This window comes from Grus americana, chromosome Z (genome assembly GCF_028858705.1).
Source record: "Grus americana isolate bGruAme1 chromosome Z, bGruAme1.mat, whole genome shotgun sequence".
In the NCBI taxonomy this organism is placed as follows: Eukaryota; Metazoa; Chordata; class Aves; order Gruiformes; family Gruidae; genus Grus; species Grus americana.
The window spans coordinates 39,421,517-39,447,320 of NC_072891.1; the positions used below are offsets into that span (position 1 = coordinate 39,421,517).

The following is a 25,804-nucleotide window of genomic DNA, read 5'->3' on the forward strand; positions in this document are numbered from 1 at the left end:
TAATCTCCTTTTTGACCCGGAGGACCTGATTTCTTTAAAAAGAAATAGAGAAACATTCCTGAGGAATTGCCTGGCCAAAAGCAAGGAGAATGAATGGCAGTGGCAGGGGAGACTTACTCTCTGTAGAAGTAATCGCCATCACTGAACATTTTAAATAGATATATAGATATATTTTAATAGCACCATACTACATTTATTCAAAGATTAAATAATTCCTGGAAATAACAATCCTGCAATAAAACAGTGGAATCCCAGAAAACCAAAGCATCCACAAATTTACATTAATTTTATATTTATTAGATCTTATTTTCTACTGAAAGTTGAGAAAATGTGTGAATTTTAAAGATAATATGAAACAAGAGCCAAACTTTCTAGGCTTGTCCTTGGAAAATATTTATTCCGTATGTAGTTTTACAGTCTAAGGTAATATTAAGATAATTTAGGACATAATCACTGAATTAATTCATCTACATCCACATTGTGTCCTCATAAACTCTGTAAGAAAATACAAATGCTAAAACTGCCTGTTAAATTTATGTTTTTTATATATATATATATATATAGGATTACCAAACTCACATATCTGACTAAGCTCTGAACCTATTCCATGTAGCAGAACATGACCAAGTAAATTGTTCAAGCTAATGGGAAGGAATCCAAGACATGCCTTCCCAACAGATTCTTATCTAATAAATAAAATTTTTTTAAAGAGAATAATCATCTAGACATCTGGCTGCAAAGTACACTTCTCCCAATGGGCTGAATGGAAACCAATATGCTGTTGAGTTGGTGAATTGGTGGATATATTGTAATGATACCTGTTTCTCCAATCTTTAATGACTTTGATCCTAAAAGAACTGGGAAAGGAAGGCATATCAGGTTCAAATCTAGTTCTGAACTCTCTAAAGCGCTAGACGAGCCAAAGAAGGACAGATCTGCTATCCCCATGCAGACCTGGAACATAAACCATTACAAATAGGTACAGCAATGTATTTCACATGTGGTTGAAGATCTGACCCTTCACTTCTTTCAGAATTGCAACAAATTTCCAAAGTGCTAAAATCCTTGACAGAAAGAAATACCAAGAGCAGTGAGATGAAGAAAGTTTATTAGGTTTACTATCATCATCTCATTTTGACAACATCACTTCAATTACATTTCAAGCTTTAAAATGTTTAAAATGTCACATTATACAAAGTACACTTGAAATGATTGTTTAGAGCAAAAATGAAAATGTTTCAGTCTGAAAAGGTTGAAATAGAATGTGTTAGTATTACCAGAGCTTTCTTCCCAGCATTAAATGCCAGTGAAGCCTAGTATCACAAAGCAGTTTGACAGAACCAAATGTTGACACAGGTTACAATTCCACTTACGCTCCTTCAACACACACCACTCTTTAGCAAACATGCAGGACGTGAGCCCATAGCCCTTAATTCTGATCCCTGTTGGGTCCTTGTTATCCACAGGTGAAGACAGGTGAAGACAGGTTCATTGATACTACAGAAAACTGCTGCTCCCTTTTCTTCTTGTGTCCCTCCTGACTTAGGAAGTATTAAAAATCTTAAAACCAGGGCTCTGATCTCAGCATTTAGGGGCAAGAAAGCCCTGCAGAGGCTGTTAGCTGTTCACTGACCCACTCAAATTAAAGCAGCCATATCTGGAAAGGGCATGTTCATCCACGACCTAGAACCTGAACTTGACTTGTACTCCAAGCAACAAAACTGTGTACTGGACATTTTTTGAGGGGTGGGGTTTTTTTTCCCATAAGATACTGCAAGAGCAACCACACTTTCCTAACCTCCAGCTGTCTTGCCCAAAACTCCACTGTTGGGTCAGCACTGACAGATCTCCATCATGGTGAGGCTGGAGGAGCAACCACCATGAAGACAGCTGCAGGGTTGCTCCCTCATCTGACCCACAGACTGAGATGGGGGCTCTTTATCTCCCAAATATACCCTCTATTCAAAAGCTTTTTATTGTTTTTTGTCATCAGAATGGGGAATTTCACCTACTACGTGTTATTCAGAAGAAATAATAGCAAGGTTTGCCCACATATGGCATACTGTAGTGAAGTGAAAGATTGGACCACTTTCAGTTTTGGACAATTTGGGGTGCTCACAAAGATCAGCTTATGAAATATTTAGGAGAGAGAAGCACAGGCCCTCCGGACCTTACTCAGCTTAAAACCTGAAACTCCAACTCTTAAGAAGAGCCCTCTATCCGCATATTTAAGCTCTCTGCTAGTCCCTTGATGGGCTGATATCCTACACAACCCTGCACAAGTTAAAATAGTTTCTCAGATTACTACAGACAGGTAACATTAAAATAAAGCTGAATCCACTGGCACTACTGAACACTATGGTCTTGTCTTGAGCTGCAGCAGCAAGATAATACTGCTCTGATGATTAGTGTAAAGGACAGAAATAATGATGTTTAGTCTCTGTATTACAGAGGCCTTGAATCTGTACATTACAAGAATATCTACCGGATGGAGGGAAAAAAGTGCACTTTTAATGTGCCCAAACTTAGTTAACTAAAAGAATTCAAAGCAACATCAGAACCAAGGTGATGTGAGTATGAACATATATCGTCATCTCAGATGCAACCCAGATTACTCTGAAAGCTTGAATTCCAGCTGCACTCAGATGCCCAAGTAACCCAGTTCTCTGCTCTATTTTAAGTCCAATTAGCTAACAGAAATTGAACAACCCAACTTGTGAAAACATCTCTGTATGTGCTCGAGGTAGGAATAGCCTAACTTGCCACTTCATGTCTGTTTCTCTCATGTTCCTTTCTCTTCAGGTTTGTTTTAAAGGGAACTCATATGTCTGCAGAGCGCTGCTGTTCCTGAATAGTAACACTCTGAACAAGTCAGGCTTGGTCTTAAATGCACCCCTTCTTCCTGAAACATTTTTTGAGTCTCCTAGATGGAAAGAAACCTATTCTGTCATCAAGAGTTCTTGTACAGTTTGTTAAATCTTTGGTCTGGAGGACAGGACAGTTCAGCTAGAAAAAGGACATTCCCACCTGCATATGAAAAATAAGCAAAAGCTCAAAACAGGCAGATAAATTAAACCACATGGCTATTACAGCAGAAACATCGCAATTTCCATAGAAATAAATAAGGTTGTATCTCTTCAGATGGTAGGAACATGCTAACACTTTGCCACTTTACCCTTGACATTCCGTCTCCTGCTGTTTAAATGGGGAGAAAAACGTATCACCTTAGTGAATTGGCATATGTCACTCCGGACTTCTTTTGCATTCTACCTTTGTGTTTCAACTATTTGAATGGAGAAATTTTGTCTGGGCACTTACCTCAAGCTAGGGAAGTACAGTTTGGCTTTTCAAACAGTTCAAGTCAAAAATTAATAACAGAGCCATTAAAATAAAGTAGCTCTGCATTATGTTCTTTCAGATAGCGTCACTGCTGTTGCTTACATGCTGCTGTATTTTGCTTTAAAAATAAAGTAGCACATCAACTCTTTCACTGGAAAAATAAACATAAGCTCTCTAGTCTTTTAACTTTTCATCTGCCTTTGTTAGTAGGATAAAAAAATAACAGTATCCTGAGGTCAATTATAATTCTTGATATCATTCTAATTCAGTATCAAGGTTGGGATTTTTTTCAAAGTCACTTTGTAAATTTTAATGTGATTTTGAATTTTTATGTATCTGTTAGGAAGTTTAAAATACTGAGAAAAATATGAGTGTACCTAAATTAAGTAAAAATACAGATAAAAAAGAACATAAAAAGAACATTCCAATTTGCAGTGGAAATTCTTTACATAAGTTGGTAAATTTAATTTTTGGATTACCTGTAGAAAAACACTTTTTCTAATAGGTTTTCTTTTCAAGGCATTCTACTGTGTTCCAGAATATCATCTGGATATTTAGAGTCTCAATTCTAAAGTATAATTAAAGTTTAATTAAAATTAAAATCTAAATTTAAATGTAGAATTCTAAATTCCTAGTTAGATTTATTCTAAAATGGTTTTAGAATTCCAAAATTCTACTTCTCTAAATAGACAAATGTTGTTTTCTAAATATACTATAAAATATACTTAGCAATATAAAACAAGTTAGATTTCCTCTGAGAGTGATAATTGGCCTATAACTTCAACAAAGTTCAGGTAAATTGGAAAAAGCTCCCTAGACCATACCTTCTGCACACAGGTTATATTGTACAGTTGTATTTTAAAACAAATATTGCCAAATAAAATTCTGCTTTTTGAGATTCCCATACTTTAGTGCTCTCTTGTTAACCTTATTTAAGATGTGGATTTACTTGGGAAAAAAGAGAAAAAAACTAACAACCACATGGCAACATAAAATGTTTTGCCTCATCAAAAAAATAAATGTATTGTCACGTAACACAACTAAGTTTTAGTATCTTTGCAAGAATGGGAAAGCATTAAGTCATAAAAGAGGCCACAGGCCTCAGGAGGTAATATGAATTCATAAAATAACTTCAGATATTAGAAAGATATAAATTAGAACTGTATCATAGCTTTATTCTAATACACACTAAATCACACTAAGATTTATTAATTTAATCTACCCTACAATACAGGATGAACAATCCTTCCAAAGAGGATTGTGGCATCTTTTTTGGATTATATATTCATATAAATCCTGTGGATATTGGAATGAAGATCCTTCTGCCTTATTAATTGAGTTCTGACAGGAGGGAGAGGTTAGCTGAGTTTCTTTAAAATAAAAATACATTTTCATCATATTTAATTACAAACAATGCTCCTTCTAAAAGTGTAGGGAAAAAAGAATACTCAAGCTAAATCATAAAAAGAGAAATCCCAAAGACACTTGTCAGGTAAATAAAGCCAGCAAAAAGCTGCCTGAAAAAAGACCAGGTGAAAATGATGTTTGAGTCTTACATGGATGAGCAGTAAAGAGAATTGTGCCTTGTATGGCACAGGTCACACGAGACCACAGCAAATACATATTCCTTCCAAAAATTATGACAGAAGCAGAGCCTGAGCCTGGCCCCTACCCTTCTCTGTTGCAGCTCTAAGAACAAGAACATACATCAATCTTTATGGGAGGACAAGAACTGGCAGCCCTCCTTGAACCTGAACTGTGCTGCGCACAGGTATCCTCTGAACTCTTGCTGTGTGGTACCCCTTCCCTGGAGATAAGGGCATTCAAATATGCCCTCAGTGAAGTTAAGGATGAATAAAATGTGAAAAGTGGAAGATATCTGGACACTATGTTGATTGTTCAACCATTAAATTGAAAGAAATCTCACTATAGTATTTGAAATCTTTCTTTTAAAGTCACTTAGGAAGAGTTTCATCCACCTCCTCTCTAGGACTGTTAAACAGGCTGTGGCTATTAGAAAAATGTTCAAAAAAAGTAGCTAAAAATTAATGAAAACAGAGTCCTTAATTTTTTTTTTTTTTAATGGGGGGGGAAGGGGGAGAGCGGTTTTTGTATGAAGTGCAGATTTGGTCTTCCAACAGATATATTAGCCTAGAAGAGTTGGTGAGTGATGACGAAGGAAGCCATTTCCACATCTGTCATGTGAAATGTTACAATTCACATACAATGATGGACATTAATAATTGCAATCCCAGTGTCACTATGAGCTTTGCCTAAGGAGCAATTGGCAAGTTCATGTCCCTATCATATAAAGCAATGCAAGGTTGCTCAGCAACCTGTGACCATGGGTTTGCAGTTCCAGGGCAACATTACACATTTCATGAAAATTCTCAAAAGGAAATCAATTACTGCCTTCATTTCCCTTAATCTTTTCTATTGTTTCTTTTCAATACAGAAAGCAGTGCAATGTAAACTCGTAGGTCATGCCCCTTTTTGTGAAGCTCAGTGAGTCACCACCTTATTTCTGCAAGTGAAAATGAGTGCAACAAAGTGTATTTATTTTCTGCTGTATGAACAAACTTAACCTCTGCAATATTTCAAGTGACTTCAACACAGTCATCATGCATTGCAAGTTCAAGCCATAACAAATGCTTGTATCTGCAAAGAAGCTGTTAGGCAATATGGTAATGTTTGTTTCAGTAAACAGCCCCCCATAATGAAGCCATCGAATAGGAAACAAATACCTTTAACATTTTGAGGGGTCAACTAAATTGCCACTGCTTTCTGAAATGTTTTTTGCCTTTCCTAACTCACTATTCTGTAATTTAAAACATCTAAGTGATATAGTGCATCGCCCGAAATGAGTTTTGTCACTGTTTTATTGACTTCCAATCCTATTTCATGTCATTTCACTGAACAAATGTAAAATGATGAGAGAACGAGGATGGATACTCATCCATGTATCATGAATGTTTCTTTAAGGAGCAAACAGAACTGCCATATTCCATATATTATTAGCTACTCTAGACTCTAAGGAATATTGTTTCTTCATAATCTGTACTCCCTGATATGTAATTATAATAAAGCATAAGAATGAATCTTGACAAAGTTCTGACACTGTCATTTCAATCATGCAAACAGTATAAAGGGTAGTTAAGAAATAGGTTTTATTTTTAACAAACTACAGCAAAAGAAGTTTCACAGCAAAGAATGTTCATATTCATTTCCTTTTAAATCTCAATCATGAAATATTTAATAACCATCGTCCCTATCCTGAAACATCTGTCCAGTCCTAGTGGGATCAAGTCCCTTCTCATTTACAAAACCATAAATCAGAAATAACTCTGTTCAAGCAAATGGAATTTAAGAGGCATAAATCAAGGGCAATCAAATCTAATGGGGTTACTTGTATGAGTAAAAGACTTAAGAACTGGGCACTGAGTTAGATATACTGTTATACCTCTATCCAGTTATTTAAACATCAATATAAAACTCTTAAGCACATTAATAGCAAGAGAGTTTATAACGTTCAAAATGACTAATGCAGTGACCTACAGTAGTCATACTGTTTCCAGTGAACATTTATATTGCCAGCAATAAACCTTTTCACGCTGTACTTTGTCTTACAAATCTGAATTCAGCTCTTATTGGTTATAGTAAATACAATGTTTTCATTTAACTGACTTTCTCATGAGACTTGATTTAAGCAATTTCCTCCTCTATCACCAATATAATTTACTGAAGAGTAATAAAGAACTGACTCATGGGAATATCTAGGACTGAGTTAAGTTCATCTATGCAGTGTATATAGGCACTAAATCCAATGCTCTTTTATGGTCAACCTAGATCATACGTCTTCAACTTTGTATTGTATCAAAGTCTGATGATCTTCCACTCTGTACAACCTGCTTAACTGAATACAGAGAAGCATGCAACTTGCCCAGAACCAGGCATGATGCTGACAAATTCACCTATCTTATTTGGTTAATGCTAGAGCTGTACAAAAGTTTATACTTTTTTGTGTAAAAGTAAGGTTTGCCAGTATCCATTATTTTTATAAGCAGTCTCCACAACCACATGTAATCTCACTGATTTTGATAAGACAACTTGAGCAACAACTATTCATACGGCTAACAGTTTCTGGAGAGGATCTTATAGTTTCCTAAGTTTAATAGCATGAAAATAAAAAAAATATAAATCTGTCATTGACAGCATCTAAAGACAGATGTAAAGAAAAAGCAAGTAAGCAAGCTAACAAGACCAAAAAATAATCCCCAAAATGACTGCATTATGTATCATTCAAACCTAGTAAGGAAGAAAACATCAACATCATCATAACTAATCTTCAGTGAGGATTTCAAAAAAATACTACGGCACACCAAGGGACTGTTCATTCCAACGTTGTCATGTAATATTCCACCTAAAGTAGCTATTTGCAATCACAACAACAACAAAACAAATATGATGTATTAATTCAGATATATGCATGTCTCTCCTGCTGTACCAGCTTCCATAGTGCCAGAAGACAGCTTAAGGTTCAACTCAGCTTTCACTGGAATCAGTGGGATCTTCCACTGTATTTAATGGGAGCTGCAATAAGCGCTTAATGAAGAAAAAAATTTTTTTTTAATCCAGACTTCAGTGAGGCCTACATTTTAGGTTTAGTTAGCATCCTAATGTCTAGGTTCATATACCAGCTTCTAATTACTTCAGACTACAGAGAAAAGTCAAGCAGAACTGATATCCATTTCATGATGAAATATCTAAATTTACTAAAATCAATGAAAAGCATGTCACAGCTTTCATACACTGTCCATTTCACACATTTAAAGAATATTCTTTGGTGGCCTTCTCCTTGTTTGGAGAGCAGAATCTTACAACCTGAGGGCTGAGTGAAAGCTGTGTAACTGAAAGTACATTTTCTTGGAGAAAGAAGAAATGTTTCTACTGCATATTTGTTTAATATGTTGGTATTAACTATGTAATACCAAAATACTGAAATAGGAAAAATCCAGTCAGTTAGATAGTAGCAATGAATTGGCTAAAACCTTGTATTCTTCTTTATAAATGGATTTGTATTTTCATTTTGAAACATTTGTTTTCATGTCAAATGAGTCCTACAGGATTGGAAGCATCAGGAAATCAACACAGATTTCAGCCACTGCTAGAATTGCTTACTGTGCCGTTAAGCATGTCAGATTAATATTTGTAGTTGCCAGGCAAGAAATGGAAATTAGTCAAATTTTGCAAGATGAATGGTATCTATATACAAGAAAGCTTCCAAGAGTAGTCTATTGCAACAGTAGAACCATTTATTGATAAGATCCGTGATGCCAACACAGCCCAGAGCTCCTTTAAGTCATGGGGTGGTTAACTCTTTTAGAAAGCAACACTTAGCAACCCTGTTTAATTCCCGCTATCAGTTTTCCCAGGCAATGGCTGGGAATTGTCAGTTGGCCACGATCATCATGCCATGCACTGGCCTAAGAATTATCAGGAGGAGTCTGTTCACTGACAATGGATGTTTAAACTTCTCCGAGCTGAAGTAAAGGTATCACTTGATCAGACAGGCAGAAAGGAGTAATGACAGTAATGCAGAGATGGGCATGTGTCAAGAGTATCAAAAAATCCCACTTCATACTTGTCCTCCCTGGAAATAACATTGTACTTCAAATGGGTGTGAATAAAATCCATTAGCGTTGTGCTTTTGACCCAAGGACAGGGAATGATTTGGCTTACAATGTAGCAAAAGGGAAACTTTCAAGAGGAAAACTGAAAACAGTACCATGGTTAATGCTTTTGCGCTAGTTAGGGCTGGAGCTCTTGTGTGGCAGTGATGGGAGACTTCGGTCTGTTAAGACTTTCTGATACAATTGGGGTACCTGCAAATGCATTTCTAATATTCATACTAAAAGGCTGTTGAGGCCTTTACAAACTGCTACTGAATACTTTGCTGAGCTACATTTCAGAGACGCTCTTTGAGGTCCAGTGAGAGAAGGGTTTTTCTTTAAAAGCAGAAAACGCTAATCTGAGCTGTAAAACCACTGTTCAGGTACCTGCAGTGGCTCCACTCTACTCCCAACTGGTTAAACTACTGCTCCTTGGTTGCTATAGAGAAAAACAGAGCTTATTCTCCAGTCCATTCCTGCACAGAAGCAGTGCTACTCATTTCCACGAGGGGTAGGGGAACTTTCTCAGCTTAAAGCTCTGCCATTGCTCTTCATTCATGCTTGGCTCACTGGTGCCCAGCATACTCACAAAGCATTGCATTTTTTCAAAGTTTAGTATTTGATTGTTTGCTTTGGTGCAGCTCAGATGGGTTACTCGAGATACCATACTTGAAGTACAAATATTTTGCAGTCCAGAGTGTGGAAGGAATATGGATGAAATAGGTGAACAAAAACACTCAGTAAATTAAAGCAATTGAAAAAAATAGAAGCAGCGGCATGAAATCTCTCACTTAAAAAAGATTTTTCACATTTCAGAACAGCTGAGTGACAAATGTGATGTTAATTTTTAAAAGGAGATCTGAAGCGCTATAGACTTGCAAGTCACTACTAGGCAAATGAGTGGAAAGTAAGAAATAAGAGAATTAATCGACACTTGGATAAAAAATGACCACTTTGGAAATAAACAGAGGAGAATTCTGCCTTACAAATTTATTAGTGTTCTTTGAAGCGGTCAAGCCTATAGATAAACATAGGTAGATAGATATAGTCTGCTGGACTTCCAAAAGGCTTTTGACAATGTCCTTCATCCAAATATTCAGTTCCAGCTTTCAAGAATTTAAGAAGCCATGGCACAAGGTCTTTGCAGAAGCAAACAATCAGTTAAAAGACAGAAAACAACGCTTAGGAGCAATTAGTTATTTGTTTATTAAAAAGCAATTCGCTTCTCACAACAGGCGGAGATCCCTGCTGGAGTTCTGCTGGGGTCCATGGTAAAACCTGTTCTGGGACCTACACTATTTAATGAAGAAAATGACATGGAAAAGGGAGTGAGCAATGAGGTGTAGATGTCAGCTATTGCTAACAATCACAGATGTGAAGACTGCGTCTGACTGTGTGTGAGCTGCAGAAGGACCCTGCAAAACTGACTGACGACAATAAAATGGCAAATGAAATCCAATGTAGACAAGTGTAGATGAACTGATGTACAAACCTAACCTCACACTAAAATGAACTGTTTTGAGCTGCCTAGTACCACTGAGGAGTAATGATCTCAGGGTTATGGCAGACTAATCGATGAATACCCAGCTCAGAAGTCCCAACAGCAAATGACATACTAGACATGATGAACAGAAGTATGCAGAATAAAGCAGAGACCATGGCACTGTAAGAATAACCCAAGGTTTTGCCACACTTTAAGTGCTGTGTGCAGTTCTAGTCCCCTCTATTCAAAGGAGACATAGTAGAACTGGGAAAGCTCCCAACTGGGAGAAGGATGCACAAATATATGGTACACCTTTTCTATGGGGAATAGCTAAGTAAGCTAAGATTCTTCAGTCTAGATATGACACAATCTAGGGGAAAATATTAGCGTCTAAAAAATCATGTACAGCATAAGAAGAGCGGACAGACGTTGACTTTCATCATCTCTTTCAGTAGCCATCAAATGAAGCTACTAAGTAACAAGCAAAACAGAGGTGGTTCTTCATGCTGTGAAGTAGCAAACTTTTAAAATCCTTGACAAAGAATATTGTGGATGCTGAAAGTTTACTTTTATTTGAAAGATTTGACAAGCATCTGGACAAAAAAAAAAAAAATTAGGAATTTCTAAGTACACAGAAACCACATCCAGCTCAAGCAGCCTCCTGAGTGGAAAACAGCTGAAGGGAGTGTTAGGGAGAAGCACTGGATGCTTGTTTTGTTCATTCTCTCCCACAGACAGTAACTTAACACCACTGCCACAGGCAGGCAAGTTAGAGGGATCTTCTAACTGACCCAGAATGGCCTTGCCTCCTTATGGGTCTGTTTGAATAAAGGCTGTTCACATGAACAAAAATGTTATAGGAATTACTTCTCTACACCCTAGATATCATACTACTGGCTTTAGAGGTGCGACACAGCTCATATTTTCTTTCCTGTTTGTTTTTAAGACATCAGGTTACTGTGTTATTATGCTTTACAAAGAAAAGCTCAATACAAACAAAAAAAAATGTTCTCCAGGTTTTTCCAGAGGGGAGGCTACATGCTACCATGGATTAAGCTAAAGATTTAAAAAATAACATTATCCAATTCTAGGCATGAATTTCAGTCACACAGAACTACTCAATAACACCTTCACTGCCCACTAAGCACTCCTGCACAAAACCCAGTGGTTTTATTCAGGTTGAACAAGAATGAATAAGATAATGTAGCAAAGGTTTTAAGTGTGACTTGTAACATCTCTATAATTCCAGTTTGGCCCTGGAAAACAAACATAAATGACGCCTATTCCCTATTGGCACAAAAACATATCTAAAAAGAAAAAAAGAGAAAAACCATAACCTGACCAAAAATGGCTCCTTGTTGATGGCTATACCTCATTTAGAAGCATGCTGTCTCCCTGAGAGCAGATTCCTTCTATATGGAAGAGTCTGCGCAGAGAATTTTTTTCTTTCCTAATCTGTTTAAAACTATAGAATCCATGAGCATGCCTGGCTAATGTGCCTTTTACAATCTCACCTCCGTCATATACCATCATGTAATCCACAAGAATTTCCACAACAAGCTATTCTGGCAGGATTTCATGGTGTAGCTCTGATACTCTTCTGGACTTGCCAACGTTTCATTCTGAAGAGTTTTTCATTCTGCAAATATCAATCAAATTGGGTCCAGCATGTTGCCAAATAATCACTTACTGTCTTAAGCTATATATCTCTGGCAAGCAGGATTCTGTTTGATCATATTTTTTCCTGTGTTTGGCAGGTGACAAAGAGCACCACAGTTCCTCACTAGGGACGATATGATTTATTCACATCCATGGCTGACATATGTACTTCCCTACTTTGTGATTTTACAATTCATCATTTGGAGGGGAAGAGAAAGATATACTGGTCAATCACAGAACACAGCTGCAAAACATGCAAATACGATACTGGAACTATCTTGCCTGACAAAGTCTAAAGAAATATTTATGACATTGTATAAAGCAGTGTGGAGGTTGTGGCCATCTTTTCTGGTCAAGGCAAACAGATGTCAATCAAAACACAGCCACTGGGATGACTGTGGGAGTGGGAAGCCTATCTTCTAATAGGAAACCAAAAGCTACAGAAGCAAAAGTTCCCCCTGCAAATGTGCAGGCAGACGAGCCACTTAAGCACAAGAACAGATACATAGTGCCCATGACTAATTTCAGTCTGTAAGTTGCAAGTCAGCAGGACAAGTAACAAAACCACTTTTAAAACTGGTTAGTTTTAGACTTGTTTAAAACTGGGGTAAAAAATCCACTTAGGAACACCTTAAGGTATACAATGGCAGTCACTGTTGATCCAGTCCTATCCAATATCCTTGCAATTTTTGTATTTATTTTGAGTTGGTACTTTGCAAATTAAAAACTGTATCTGTCTTCAAGTACTACTTGATTAACAGTCCCCTTCAAATTCCTGAAGTAGGATGCAAAATTAAACTGTGGAATAGTAGGTCAAAACTATGAAAGCTACATTGATATATCTATTTATTACAGCAGGGTAGCAAATGACCACCTGCCAGAGTTCCTCTAGAGACTCTTTTGGTCAATATTTCAACTAGTGATTTGAATATTGGCATAGGAAAGACACCTATTAAACATAAAATACATACAGAGAGGATCTGCAAGCACGTTGGGAGGGGGCAGAAACAGAATTCAAAACAAACCGAAACTATAAAACGAGATCTGGAAAAACAGGGCAAGATTCAGCAAAGGCATATGCAAAGTACTACAATCAATAATACTCTACTTGAGAAATTCAGGCTGGAGAACAACGGGCTAGGAATTTGGCAGAATCAATCTGTGAATCATAGCAGATCACAAGCTGAACTAAGTCAACAATGTCATATGGGTACAGGATAGACAAACAGCATAATGGGCTATATAAATAGGAGTGCTGTCCTCAAAGCAACTGAAGGAATCCTTATGCTGTATTCAGCTGTAACGCTTTAGCAGCTCCTTGCTCAAGAAGATGAGACTCACTTAGAAAGACCAGAGTCAAGCAGCAAGACGGATCAGTGAAAGCCTGACCTGTGTGAAACAAGGGAAAGGAGTGGTCTTGGATGAGAAAAAGATAAAAGTGGGTGGCAGGAAGAGTGGAACACTATAACTTTTCTGATGTTGCTAGTCTTTACGTTCATAGAGAAACAAGAAATGCAGGCTTTGAACTGCAGGAAGATAGATACAGCTTAGACTACACTTCACCAGAGCAAACAGGATAATGAGCTACTAGAACTGACGATGCCCTGGCACTGTGGAGCTTCCTTACTCAAGGCCTTCAACAACTGCCAAAGTATCTGCCAGGAAAGATGTAGGCATAGCTGATCCTCCTCAAGGGCACTGCAGTGGACAAGCTCACCTGTAGAGATGTGTGTGTATCCCCTTCACTTCTACAACTGTCAGCCAAAGGTCATGTTATACCAGACGTAACCACTGTCATACCACAGGTATGACACACTACTGATTCACCTCAATGTGTTTTACCAATTTCTTCTGGCTCTTCCATTTTAACCCAGCCTGGTCCACTTCTTTATGTATTTTGTTTTAAAGTAGCAGTTCCCACAAACATTGCCATTTGTAAGTTGGGCTTGCAATTAATTGTTATTCTTAAGACTATAATTTAGTGTGTTTGCCTAAGGGTTTTAAATAAAAAATCATCACATAATTTGTAGCTTGACTACTATGCTGTTATATGAGATTCTCATCTTCCCTCATTTTGCAACAACATACAAAGACTATTAGATTGCCTCTGTCACCAGAACCCATTTGGCACATCCTTTTCTTCATCCAACTCCTAATGAAAGCTCACATTTAGTAGTAGTAAGCTCTGCTCTCTCTCCCTCTTCTCTTTCATTTTTAACTGCACAGGCAAAAGAACTACTGCTAAGTATGAAGTAATTAGCCACAGCATACCCTTTGTATTCTCCAATATGTGCTGGCCTTCTGTTTCTGTGGCATGTGAGCCATGGTTATTCTCTACCGGTCCCTTAATGTACTTTTTTCTGCCATACAAGAAAGTTCAATTTTCCTTGGTGTATCCCACCACATGTGCATGTGCATACAGCTTAGAGTACACCTAGCTTGGATTCTTTTAATAGCATAGTCCTGTTACTTGTATCTTTAATACTCAGGACTTCATTAAACTTATCCCCGGTATTAAATTTTAATAAGAGTATACTCTGTTTCAGTGCTGTGAACACACAGGCTCTTACAGGGTGTGTCTCTTCTATTAACTGTCTATATTATTATTCTGGGGTAGCTGAACTTCTATGCACACAGACGCCTACCATCCTGCTTTTTTGAGTCATTCATGTAAGGTGGTGGAGATCATGGCAGCAAACTCCTTCCTTTGCTGAAGACAAGAACCTTACTTTAGACTTTTTATCTTAAAATAAGCTCCCTTTTCTCTTAGCAGAATGCTTTTTTTCTAGTCTTCCAATTTCAGCTACTTAGTTTGCAAAATTTCCTTCTGACTTCCATCAGGAATAGATTTGGAAAATGGAAAACAGCCATTCGTCCCATTCTTTCTGATCAATTGATCTTGTTACACAACATCATCTCTGTGCCATCACTGGGATCTCAGGTTTAAAATGAACTAATATTTATTAACTCTTTGTGTGGTTTGCTGGCTTTAAACCTATAAACTCCCAATAAATAAAAATTTTTTAAAAAATCTTTTGGCAAATCACATCGGCATTTACATTATGTAAAAAACCACATCTGCATATCTAACAGTAATTCCTGGGCGACACCTCAAGCTTAGCACACTTAGGTGTCTTTTGGCAAACCATGTGTATTCCCTGCAGCAAGAAAATTAGAGGGAAAGGGTAGTCTGTCACTTGCCAAGGGTGGGGAATATGCCACTAGACTCTGGAAGAGATCAGAAAATAAAAAACTACTGGACAAATACCATTAGGAAAGGAAAGATGTGATCTGAAAAAGTGACCCATCCTCAGCCCCTGCCCAGAATTAAGAAAGAAAAAGGAATAGAAGGATCTAAAGTTTACTCCTATACTAATTAATGCCCCATTTCTCACCCTTGTTGAAGCCACAGATAAGATAGCTTTATCTCTTCCATTCTTCCATCACCTTTGGGGTTTCAGCTGTTTGTTTCTCCTGCTCTGCACCTTCGAGGAAAGTCTCCCGGCACCTGATGACAGCAACCTGAAACTGATGAGGCACCACTTTCTAGAAGAGCACATACCTAGAAAACCTTCCTTATTTTGAAGCCCACACATTTCAAATTAAAATAAATTAATGTACCCAGTCAGTTACTGGAGCTCCTCCTCTTTTGATAATATTTTAGCACTAAACCACAAATTTATATCCAGTGAGAAGCTGTGTTTACAAGAAATGAGGAAATTCATGGGAATCGAGATGACGTATCAGCATACATGTATTTTCATAGCTGTATTAAAAGAAAGTTTCCTTCTTTCACTGTAGAGTAAGGAATCTCCGTGCTATCAACACAGTCATAATATTTATGCCAATTGTACAAAATGCTATGCAGACTATATGTTTAACCCTCGGCAGCTGCCAACAGTGAAAGAAACCTACCCAAAAGTCAGTGACAGATACTTTGCTCAAAGAGAAAGGTCTGCTTAGTGCAGCCACTGCAAGATAGAAGGGTAAAATGTATCAGCAAGGGGCTGCTGGGGGATGTGGTACACCCCAAATTGCTCCATCCAGCATGTAACTTAGAACAACTCCTTGGCTGCTTTGCATTATACTACCTTATCACAGTCCAAAGAGCTTGCTAGTCCAGATGACTTTCTTAAAAGACTCATACAAAAAGAATAAAGGCAACTTTTTCACATGAGACAAGGATTTGCTCACTAGAGAGACTACTAACTGCACTTCACAGAAATGCCTGCGATACATGGGAAAAGGAAAAAAAAATCTCAACTCTATGCATTTAAGTCCTGATATTACTTGTTTGTGCTATTATAAAGCCCAATGAAACACAGGAGACCTTGGGCCAATTCTTTCGTAGCTTATCCTGATGTTTCACTGTGTTTGCTTGTCCTGGTTTCAGCTGAGATAATTTTCTTCATAGTAGGTAGTATGCAGCTATGTTTTACATTTGTGCTGGAAACAGCATAGAGATGTTTTTGTTATATAGAGATGGTTTTGTTGTTGTTGAGCAGTGCTTACACAGAGCCAAGGCCTTTGCTGCTTCTCACGTCGCCCCACCAGCAGGATGGCTGGGGGTGCACAAGTTGGGAGGGGACCCAGCCAGGACTGGTGACCCCAACTGACCAAAGGGATATTCCATACCATATGATGTCATGCTCAGCACATAGAGCTGGGGGAAGAAGAAGGAAGGGTGGGATGTTTGGAGTGATGGCACTTGTCTTCCCAAGTAACTGTTACGTGTGATGGAGCCCTGCTGTCCTGGAGATGGCTGAACACCTGCCTGCCCACGGGAAGTGGGGAATGAATTCCTTGTGTGTCGGGTTTGCATGGCAAGGTTTTGGTAGCAGGGGTGGGGGGCTACAGGGGTGGCTTCTGTGAGAAGCTGCTAGAAGCTCCCCCTGTGTCTGATAGAGCCAATGCCAGCCGGCTCCAAGACAGGCCCGCCGCTGGCCAAGGCCAAGCCAATCAGCACCTCTGCAATAACATATTTAAGAAGGAAAAAACCAGTTAGAGAGAGCTTTTGCAGCCGGAGAAAGGAGTGAGAAGATGTGAGAAACTCTGCAGACACCAAGGTCAGTGCAGATGGAGGGGGAGGAGGTGCTCCAGGCGCCGGAGCAAAAATCCCCCTGCAGCCCGTGGTGAAGACCATGGTGAAGCAGGCTGTCCCCCTGCAGCCCGTGGAGGAAGGATGAGGGGGTGTAGAGATTCCACCTGCAGCCTGTGGAGGACCCCACGCTGGAGCAGGTGGAGGCACCTGAAGGAGGCTGTGGCCCTGTGGGAAGCCCGTGCTGGAGCAAGTTCCTGGCAGGACCTGTGGACCCGTGGAGAGAGGAGCCCAGGCTGGAGCAGGTTTGCTGGCAGGACTTGTGACCCCGTGGGGGACTCACACTGGAGCAGTCTGCTCCTGAAGGTCTGCACCCTGTGGAAGAGACCCACGCTGGAGCAGTTTGTGAAGGACTGTAGCCCGTGGGAGAGACTCATGTTGGAGAAGTTCATGAAGGACTGTCTCCCGTGAGAGGGACTCCATGTTGAAGCAGGGGAATGATGAGAGGCATCCTCCCCCTGAGGATGAAGAAGCGGCAGAAACAACAAGTGATGAACTGACCGTAACCCCCATTCTCCGTCTCCCTGTGCCGCTGAGGGGAGAGGAGGTCAAAGCTGGGAGTGGAGTCGAGCCCGGGAAGATGGGAGGGGTGGGGGGAGGTGTTTTGAGATTTGATTTTGTTTCTCATTCCTCTACTCTGTTTTGCCTAGTAATAAATTAGATGAATTCCCTCTCTAAGTTCAGTCTGTTTTGCTTGTGACGATAATTAGTGAGTGATCTCTCCCTGTCCTTATCTCGACCCACAAGCATTTCGTTATGCCTTTTCTCCCCTGTCTAGTGAATGAGGGGAGTGAGAGAGCAGCTCTGGTGGGCACCTGGCCACCAGGTGGGTCAACCCACCACACCTTGTTTTGCTTTTCTTGTGTGAACAGCTTTTGCTTTATCTCTTAAACTGTCTTTATGTCAACCCATGAGTGTTCACACTTTCACTCTTCCAATTCTCTCCCCCATCCTGCTGTGGGGCAGTGAGCGAGCAGCTGCGTGGTGCTTAAGGTGCTGCCTGGGGTGAAAACACAACATTGCTCCATCATCTTTAATGCAGCTGTGGTTATGTCACAGAAATGTCATTACCAGTAACCAAGTACTCAAACCTAAAGTTATGGGACAGGCCTTTAACAGGCCTTAAATGAAGGCCTGTTAATTTGAGCATCAGCTCAAGTGGTCCCTACTGTCCAAATCAGAAGCTCCAAACCAGTGGCACTAACTGCAGCAATCAAAATCAGTGACTTTCCGAAGGACATCCTGCCCACTTGTGTCAGTCTGTAAAGGGATCTACTGTGTCTGGTTTTGTGAAATGTAACCTTTGTTCCGTCCTGTGGGGAAAAGTTTTCCAACAGAAAGTGAGTAACAGTTGATACAATGATAGGTCTAAGTTGCTGCTCTATGCTTTTCCAAGCCATAGATGAAGAAAAATAGTGACAGTCTCAGATTCACTGCAAGAATTCAAGTGTCTCTGAAAAACAAGCTTCTATGTCTACTGTCACCTTCACCTTCGTAATGGTAAAGAAATACAAGATAAACGAGCATTACATTGGAGCAATTTGTAGGAAACAAGAACCAGAACATGTACCCTGGAAAAACACAGAATAAAAGAGAATTCTTTCTCTGTTGTGCCATGTCCCCTAAAAATTAATTAATTAATTATCTTTTCAATAAGCAGAGAAACTAAAGCTTCAAATTTCTGTAACAAGAGATGGAGACCACAGAAGAAGTTTGAGAGCAACAGAAGTTCACCAGAAGCTGTGAGTTGCAGGGGTTCTCAATTGCTCACCAGCAGGTGATCTCAAGGCCTCTTCTAACATCCCTTTCTGCCATCTAGTTCTGTAGCTTTCCTGTCATCATCATGACAATGAAAATGGACTTAAGAGGTATTTCAAGACTCAAATGGATATTCTCCAAATCACACAAGCACCAAAAAAATGGAAAGCTAAATTCTACCTGTTACCAGGAATGCACCAAATAACAAAAACTGAGAGAAGGGATGTTTTCCAGTGTTTATGATTCACAGTCTTCCGGGGTCCACCATCTTGACTCCACTGATCAACTTAATGTACCTTTTGCTTACTGTTAACTATTTTACTCCTAACCTATCCTAATCTCTCTCTCTTCCATAGTATCTTCCATCTCCACTCATGCAAAATTAACATGGTGGCTGGTAAGAATAAGACCTTCAGAACCTCTCTGTCTTCCACTATTCCCTTCAGCTCTAATCATGCAACTAACTCTTGTCAGAAACTCCCAGTCTGCAACTTTGCAACTGCACCTACTTGACTTTCATTTTTTTATACACAGTTTCACTGTACTTCTTATCATGAATATTTTAATTCCATTATTTTTCTAGGTCATTTGTACTAAGTCAGTTCTTTGGGCCAGCTGTAGACAGTGGGATTTGGATTTAGCTTTTTGCACTTTCTTCTTAAAGGTGAACTCACAAAGTTAATTTAACCAAAAATTTTATGCTTAATGTCTTATGCTAGTTTTTTTTTAATCTATTTCAGATGATTTTTGGATGTGTATTTTTATGAGATTTGTAATTACCTTCTTCAAGCAGAAGTAAACAGCTTAGCTCTTACTGACACTTGCAGCTTTAATTATAATATTTCAGCTTACCTAGAAGAGATATTATCTGCAAAAACAAAGTTTAATTGCCTGGCCATAGCTGCTACAATATGCAGACATTAAGCATGTGAAGTCCTGCCTCTAACAGAGAATTCTGCTTACTGGTTATCTCTTTCAGTGTTTTCATAGTGTATTCAGCTAAGAGAACATCTTTCAACATTTCACATCACATACAGATTTTCAAATTGCTTGCAACTGTCTCTCAATAATAAAACAGTAGATTCTTGACCTATTCTCATATTCTTTTGCACTTCCTGTTTTGTGTCAAATATCTTCATGCTTTTCCAACTTTATGCAAAAAGCCTCTAACTTATCAGTCCAGACCATTCCTGACTTCTTTTCTCTGAAAGTTAACACCTTACTCCCTTTACCTATGTTTATCAAGTGATACAGTCTACAAAGAGTGATTGATAAGCTTCACAGAAAACAATGCACAATTTTTTTTGTATTTTTAAGAAATAAAGTTACAGAATCATTTTACATAGGCTTTGAACCATATATTTAAGTGATAAACTATGTATGGTCAGACCACAGCCATTTGGATTATTTCATGAATGCTGAATTCTCAAGTTATAAATTCTATCTAGTGACCAGGTCAGTCTGATGAAAGTTGCATAAGCACTAGCTAGGAATAAAAAACCAGACATTAGACTTACCACCAACATACTAACAAATGTGCTGTCACAGAAATACCGTTTGGAGATGATTTTGCAAGAAATTATCAGAAACTTAACACTGGCCATTGTAAAAAGACATCTATGAAAGGAAACTTGGCATAAGACTTTGTGCAAATGCACAACACTTCTTAGGGCATGTAACTGCAACGGTAGAGCACTGAGCTCTACATTGGCACGGCACAATGATGTCTAATACCCGGTCACTCTGATCCAAAATACATACAGGAAGCTCTATGGAATTTCTTCACATATGCCCACCGCTGCTTCTTGTTCTTAAAGGCTGGTTACAGCCAGAAGATGAGGAATCACCCACCAGTCTAATCCATATTATTACTGAAATTTTCTTTCTCATGCATCCATCATTTAACATTCTTATATTCGTCCCCTACTTGCACTTTTCCTATCTTCATAACCAAGTAACAGTATTGGCTCCCTTCACATATGCTGTCTTATCATCTGCATACCCAGTAATGTATTTTCCAGTTTTTCATTATTTATAGTCTCTATTTGCTCTCATTCCCATCTGTATACCTGATCAGTAAAGTATCTATTATTAATATCTCATCGGTGTATACATGGCACTTTCACTGACACATAAGAAGCAATAGTGGCTTACTGCATTCTTTCCTTATTTCAGCATGAGGTTTGGATGTTCAAGGTCTAAAAAAGCAGGCTCTGAGTTAGCCAGCTGGCCTGACAAAAGACAAAAGGGAAAGAAGTGCATCCTCCAGACAACTAACTGTTGCTTATTTCAGCACTAAAAAGGCCCAGACAGGAATATAGAGAAACACCTTGAGCAAAAGACATGTAAAACAAAAAAGAAAGACATCAATGCAAAAATCTTTGTACTTGGATTCCCACATGGCGGTTTCGAGGTGGAGGTTCAATTTTGACATGAAAGCTTCCTCCCAAATTTTTGTGCCTCCAAGTGGGAATATCATTGCCTACTTGCCCACGAAGCTCCAAGAAGAAGTTAAAAAAACCATTTACACACCATGTTTTGTGCTACCTCAGTGTCATTTTCCAGCTCTTCTTATGTAAATTATTTATCTTAATAGACTGCACAGCTGTCTTATTCAGGCTTGTAATGATTGGGAACAGTTGAGATGTACGTTTCAAACTTTTGAGTCAATGATGCAGTATGTGGGAACTCATTCTACAACACAAATAAAAATTGGGTCTCACTTTGATCCTGTTGATGTAAGAAGCCTGTTGTGTAAACGCAGCTGCGTTTTTGTGAATCTCTTGTGTAAGCTGAAGCTTTCTGTACCTGTAAATGCTCATTTCTTAGATTTCAATTAACGTAGTATGAACTACTGTCTAGAATGACTGTGCTTGGATGTTCGCACACGAGCGTGCAATGGAAATGCTTATTTTTTAGGCACTCACCTTACTAAACCCTACATACACAACTCACATTTTGAGGATAATGGTCAGGAAAGCCCAGGATACTGGGCACAAACTCTGTCAGAAGAAGTGATCTTTGGACATTTTAAACAGCAACTGTGCATAGCTGTAGCAGCAGGGGATTTTTCAGCGTGAAGGGATCCAGTGAAAACCAGGTGTTTCCTCACTTGCAGTTCCTGGCCCTGGATAGATCCAAGAATTTTCTCACGGGGTGATCTCTGGATCTAGCCAGTCCAGGTGTTTTCTAGCGAAACATCTGCAGGCTCCGCAGAGCTCAGGTGCTGCCCAACCGGCCGGGCGCGGGCCGGGGAAGCTCTGCCTACAGCGCCGGCATCCGAGAGACGACTTCTCTCCCCTCATTTCACAACAAACCCGGCGGAAAGCGAGTGGGCTGTGGGACAGCAGCGCGGGCCGCGGCGGCGGGCGGGCCGGCTCCCACTCTGCGGCAGCCCCGGCCCCCTCGGACACGCTCCCCTTCCCCGCGGGACTCCGGCGGCCACCTCACGCCCGGTAGCCGCCCCGGGGCGCCGAGGCCAGCCCTGTCACCTTTTCCTTCCGCACGCCCCGCCAGAAGGGGGGTCGGGACGCCCCCCGCGGCGGGCCCGCGGCCGCAGCTGCCACGTCCTGGCTGCCGGGGAGACGGGCGCTCGCTGCAGGACGAGCTCCTCTTGTATTGGCGTTGTTTTCTTTGCAAGGGGGGCAGGAGAGTGCCCGGCGCGGAGCGCAAAGTTCAGCCGCCGCGGAGGCAGCGCGGCGGCGGACAGACCCTGGCGGGGCCACCCGCGCTCCCCCACCCCGGGCCCGCAGGCGGCTCCGCGGCGCGTTCCCCGCTCTGCACCTGGCCGCGGAGGGGGCGCTACGGCCGCGGCACCGGCCCCGACCCCTCTGTCGCGGCTACAGCGTACCTGCCCCCGCGCATCACCTCCGCCGGCCCGCGGGGGGGGGGGGGGGGGGGAGGGGGGAAGAGGCCGTGGCTGCGGGGGGCTTCGCGGGACGCCCCGCAGCGGCGGCGGGGCCCGCGGCGGGGCCAGGGTCGTGCGGCGGCCGCGAAGCTGCCCGTCCCTTGCCCTTGCCCCTGCCCCAGAGGCGCAGGGCGGCGGCAGCGGACCCTGCCCGCCCGCCTACCGGCCGCGCCGCCGGCGCCCGCTCGGAAGTAGTTGTAAGGAGGGTTACCTGTCCTATATTGACGTATCCGTATTTGCTAGCTATCCGGTTGGCCTCCGGGAGCCCCCCAGTTATCCGCACAGCCCAGTGGTTGGTGTACAGGCGCGTCCTGCAGGCGGGCAGCAGGAACCCCAGCAGCAGGGTGAGCCGGCAGAGAAGGTCCCCGCCGCCTCCGCCTCCCCAGCAGCAGTGGCGCTTCCAGCCCATCTTCTCCTCCTCTGCTCACAACCCCCACAAAACTTCTCCTTCCTTCTTCCGAGGCTCTTCTCCTCACCTCCGGGCGGCACCGGCGGCGCGTCCTCCCAAGTTACCCCGAAGAGGAAACTAGGAAGAGCTTGGAGTAGTGCATTGAACCGCCCGGGGGTTAAATGATGAGGGGTTGGGAATAATGGTTATGATCGGTGATTACTGCTGTCCCCTCCTCCCACCGCTCTTCAGGGATTAAGTAACTTGCTTGGAAAGCTTCTCTCACAGTTTCTGAGCGCCAGCTTCTCCCTCTGTCCCCAGCTACATGGGAAGTCGTCTCTCCGCGGGGAGGAGGGCTCCTTCTCCCTCTCTCAGCGCTTCCCTCCTCCCTGACTTCCTTCCCCCTGCCAGCGATCTTCTGCCTCCTCTCCCGCGTCTGGCTTTTCCTCGCCTTCCCTCTCTCCCTCTTGCCCGGAGTCCGGGAGCAGCACGGCTGTGGCGGCAGGCGGTGTGTGAGTGTTGGCAGCTGAGCGCCTCAGTTCACTCCGGCTCGGCCACCTCCCTCTCCCGTCTCCCCTCCCTCCCCCTCCTCCTCCTCCTCCTCCTCCTCCTCCTCCGCCCGCCCTCGCTCCCGCCCGGCAGCGCCAAGGGCCAGGGGAAATGGCAGCTGCGCCGGCCCCGCGCTTCGCCGCCCCCCGCGCTCCCGGGCCCGCCGTTGCCGCCGCCGCCCCCGAGGGCTGTCCCCTCGCCCCGCCGGGCTGGGAGGCCGCCGCCCGCCGGCGGGGCTGCGGGAGCTGCGGCGAGGTGCGAGGCCTGCGGCAAGGCCTCGTGACCGGCACCGGCTGCGGCCCCCCGGCCTTGCCCCCACGGGGTGCCGGGGGCGAAAAGGGGCCGCAGGCGCGCTCCGGCTGCTCCACACGGCCCCGGAGCAGTCCGCCGGGGTACCAGGCGGGACACAACAGCCCCAGAGCTGCCTCACCGGCAGTCACGGGCTGTGACTTACTGGTGTCTGCTGGCCGTTATTCCACAAACATTGCTAGGCGTCATTTAACGTCAAACTGCCCTCCAAAGTCGGTTGGTGGTCACCATGCGGAGTAAGAAAAGCGAGCAGCTGCCGCTACAGCAGAGAAGCCATGGTCTGGACAAGGAGCATGCACGGTCTCCCTGGTGCTCCCTCCATCACCATCCCTGTGCAACGTGGCCGCAGCTCCTGCCACCTTGCTGGGAAGCACTTCCAGCAGCAGAGTGTGTCCAGGCCCGCGAAAGATGCTGCTGGTTGTGTGGCGGCCCAGACGCCACCAGCAACTGGAGGTACCTGGGTGGGGTGGGGGAAAGTTCACATCCACCCAAGCCCAAAATGTCGCTTACCGGACTAAACCTTAGAGCTACCACAGTGGCTTTGGACAACCTATAGATCTACTCCCTTTTATTTGAAAGTTAGAATAAACATGTATAAAATTCAGTCCAACAGACCCACTCTGAGGATCCATTACAGGTTGTGAAGGAGCTTGAACACGAGAAGTACTATTGCAATGTACTAAGGTAAATGTGGGTTTTTTTCTCTGAGGAGCCTAAGGTGTCCTACGAAGTCAGGCAGCCTTCATTCTCCTTTTCACAAGGATGTGAAGTACGAGAAGTTAAATGCTTTACAGAAAGTCATACAGTAACATGGAGTTCCTTTTTGCCTCCCCTAAGACCTATGCTCCTACCTTTAAAACCAGTTTTCCTAATAAAGTAGACATAGTAAAATGCAGACAGCCAAAACCACATGTTCCACTTTAAACCATTCTCTGCCTTAAGTTCATTCATTTTTCCCCTAAACATGAGTATTATATTAATGACTAACATCTTCCCACATCCTCTGATTGTTTTTAAAGGGGAGAAAAGGGAAATCCCCTCTGCCTCCCTGTTTGTCTCCAAAAATTTGCCAGTGATTAGCTTTTCTCTGTCAGTATTTTTTCCTGTAGTTGGCATTACCATTTGTTGAGTGTATTACAACATACTGTTTACTCCTGTTTGTAGATTCAAGTCCTCGATGTGGCTTATCTTCCCTGGGATTTCACAGATAATGCCTCACTGTTTACCAAATCATTCTTCTACTGAAACCACAATCAGCACTCTGGTCGGATTCAGCAGGAGTGGTGTTGGGCCCAGACGGTTACATCTCATAGTTAATATTCATAAATATAGAGTCATTGAATATGACATTAAATCTCCTCTAGCAATTAGCCCTCCTTATTGATTGGTTCAATGATAATTACACAAGTCAACTCTCTTCCTATATCTGGAGTGCTTAAAGTATGTTTAATCATGAATGGCCACCTTACTGAGGTACATAGCAATCAATGGGTCACAAAACCTGAACCTTGTGCAGTGTCAGTTTGTGTTTTCTGAAGAGGATAAATTAAAAATCTATTTTCTGATCTTTTGTCAGTGAATTTTACTGTTGTTTTGACTGCATTATTTCCTGGCACAAAAGGGACAAACTACAAGCAAAAAATAA

The 25,804-nt window shown here is 41.8% G+C and overlaps 1 protein-coding gene across 4 annotated transcripts in view; it reads right to left on the minus strand.

The window, feature by feature from the left end:
* The window catches only part of PCSK5 (proprotein convertase subtilisin/kexin type 5), a 255,951-nt gene extending 232,107 nt beyond the window's left edge, over positions 1-23,844 (minus strand). For all 4 annotated transcript variants that reach the window (XM_054810046.1, XM_054810045.1, XM_054810047.1 and 1 more), the window contains exon 1: positions 23,125-23,844. In XM_054810046.1, coding sequence (XP_054666021.1) covers positions 23,125-23,322 — 198 coding nt within the window. In that variant the 5' untranslated portion in view covers positions 23,323-23,844. The remainder of the gene's footprint in view (positions 1-23,124) is intronic.
* Positions 23,845-25,804: the final 1,960 nt, after the last annotated feature.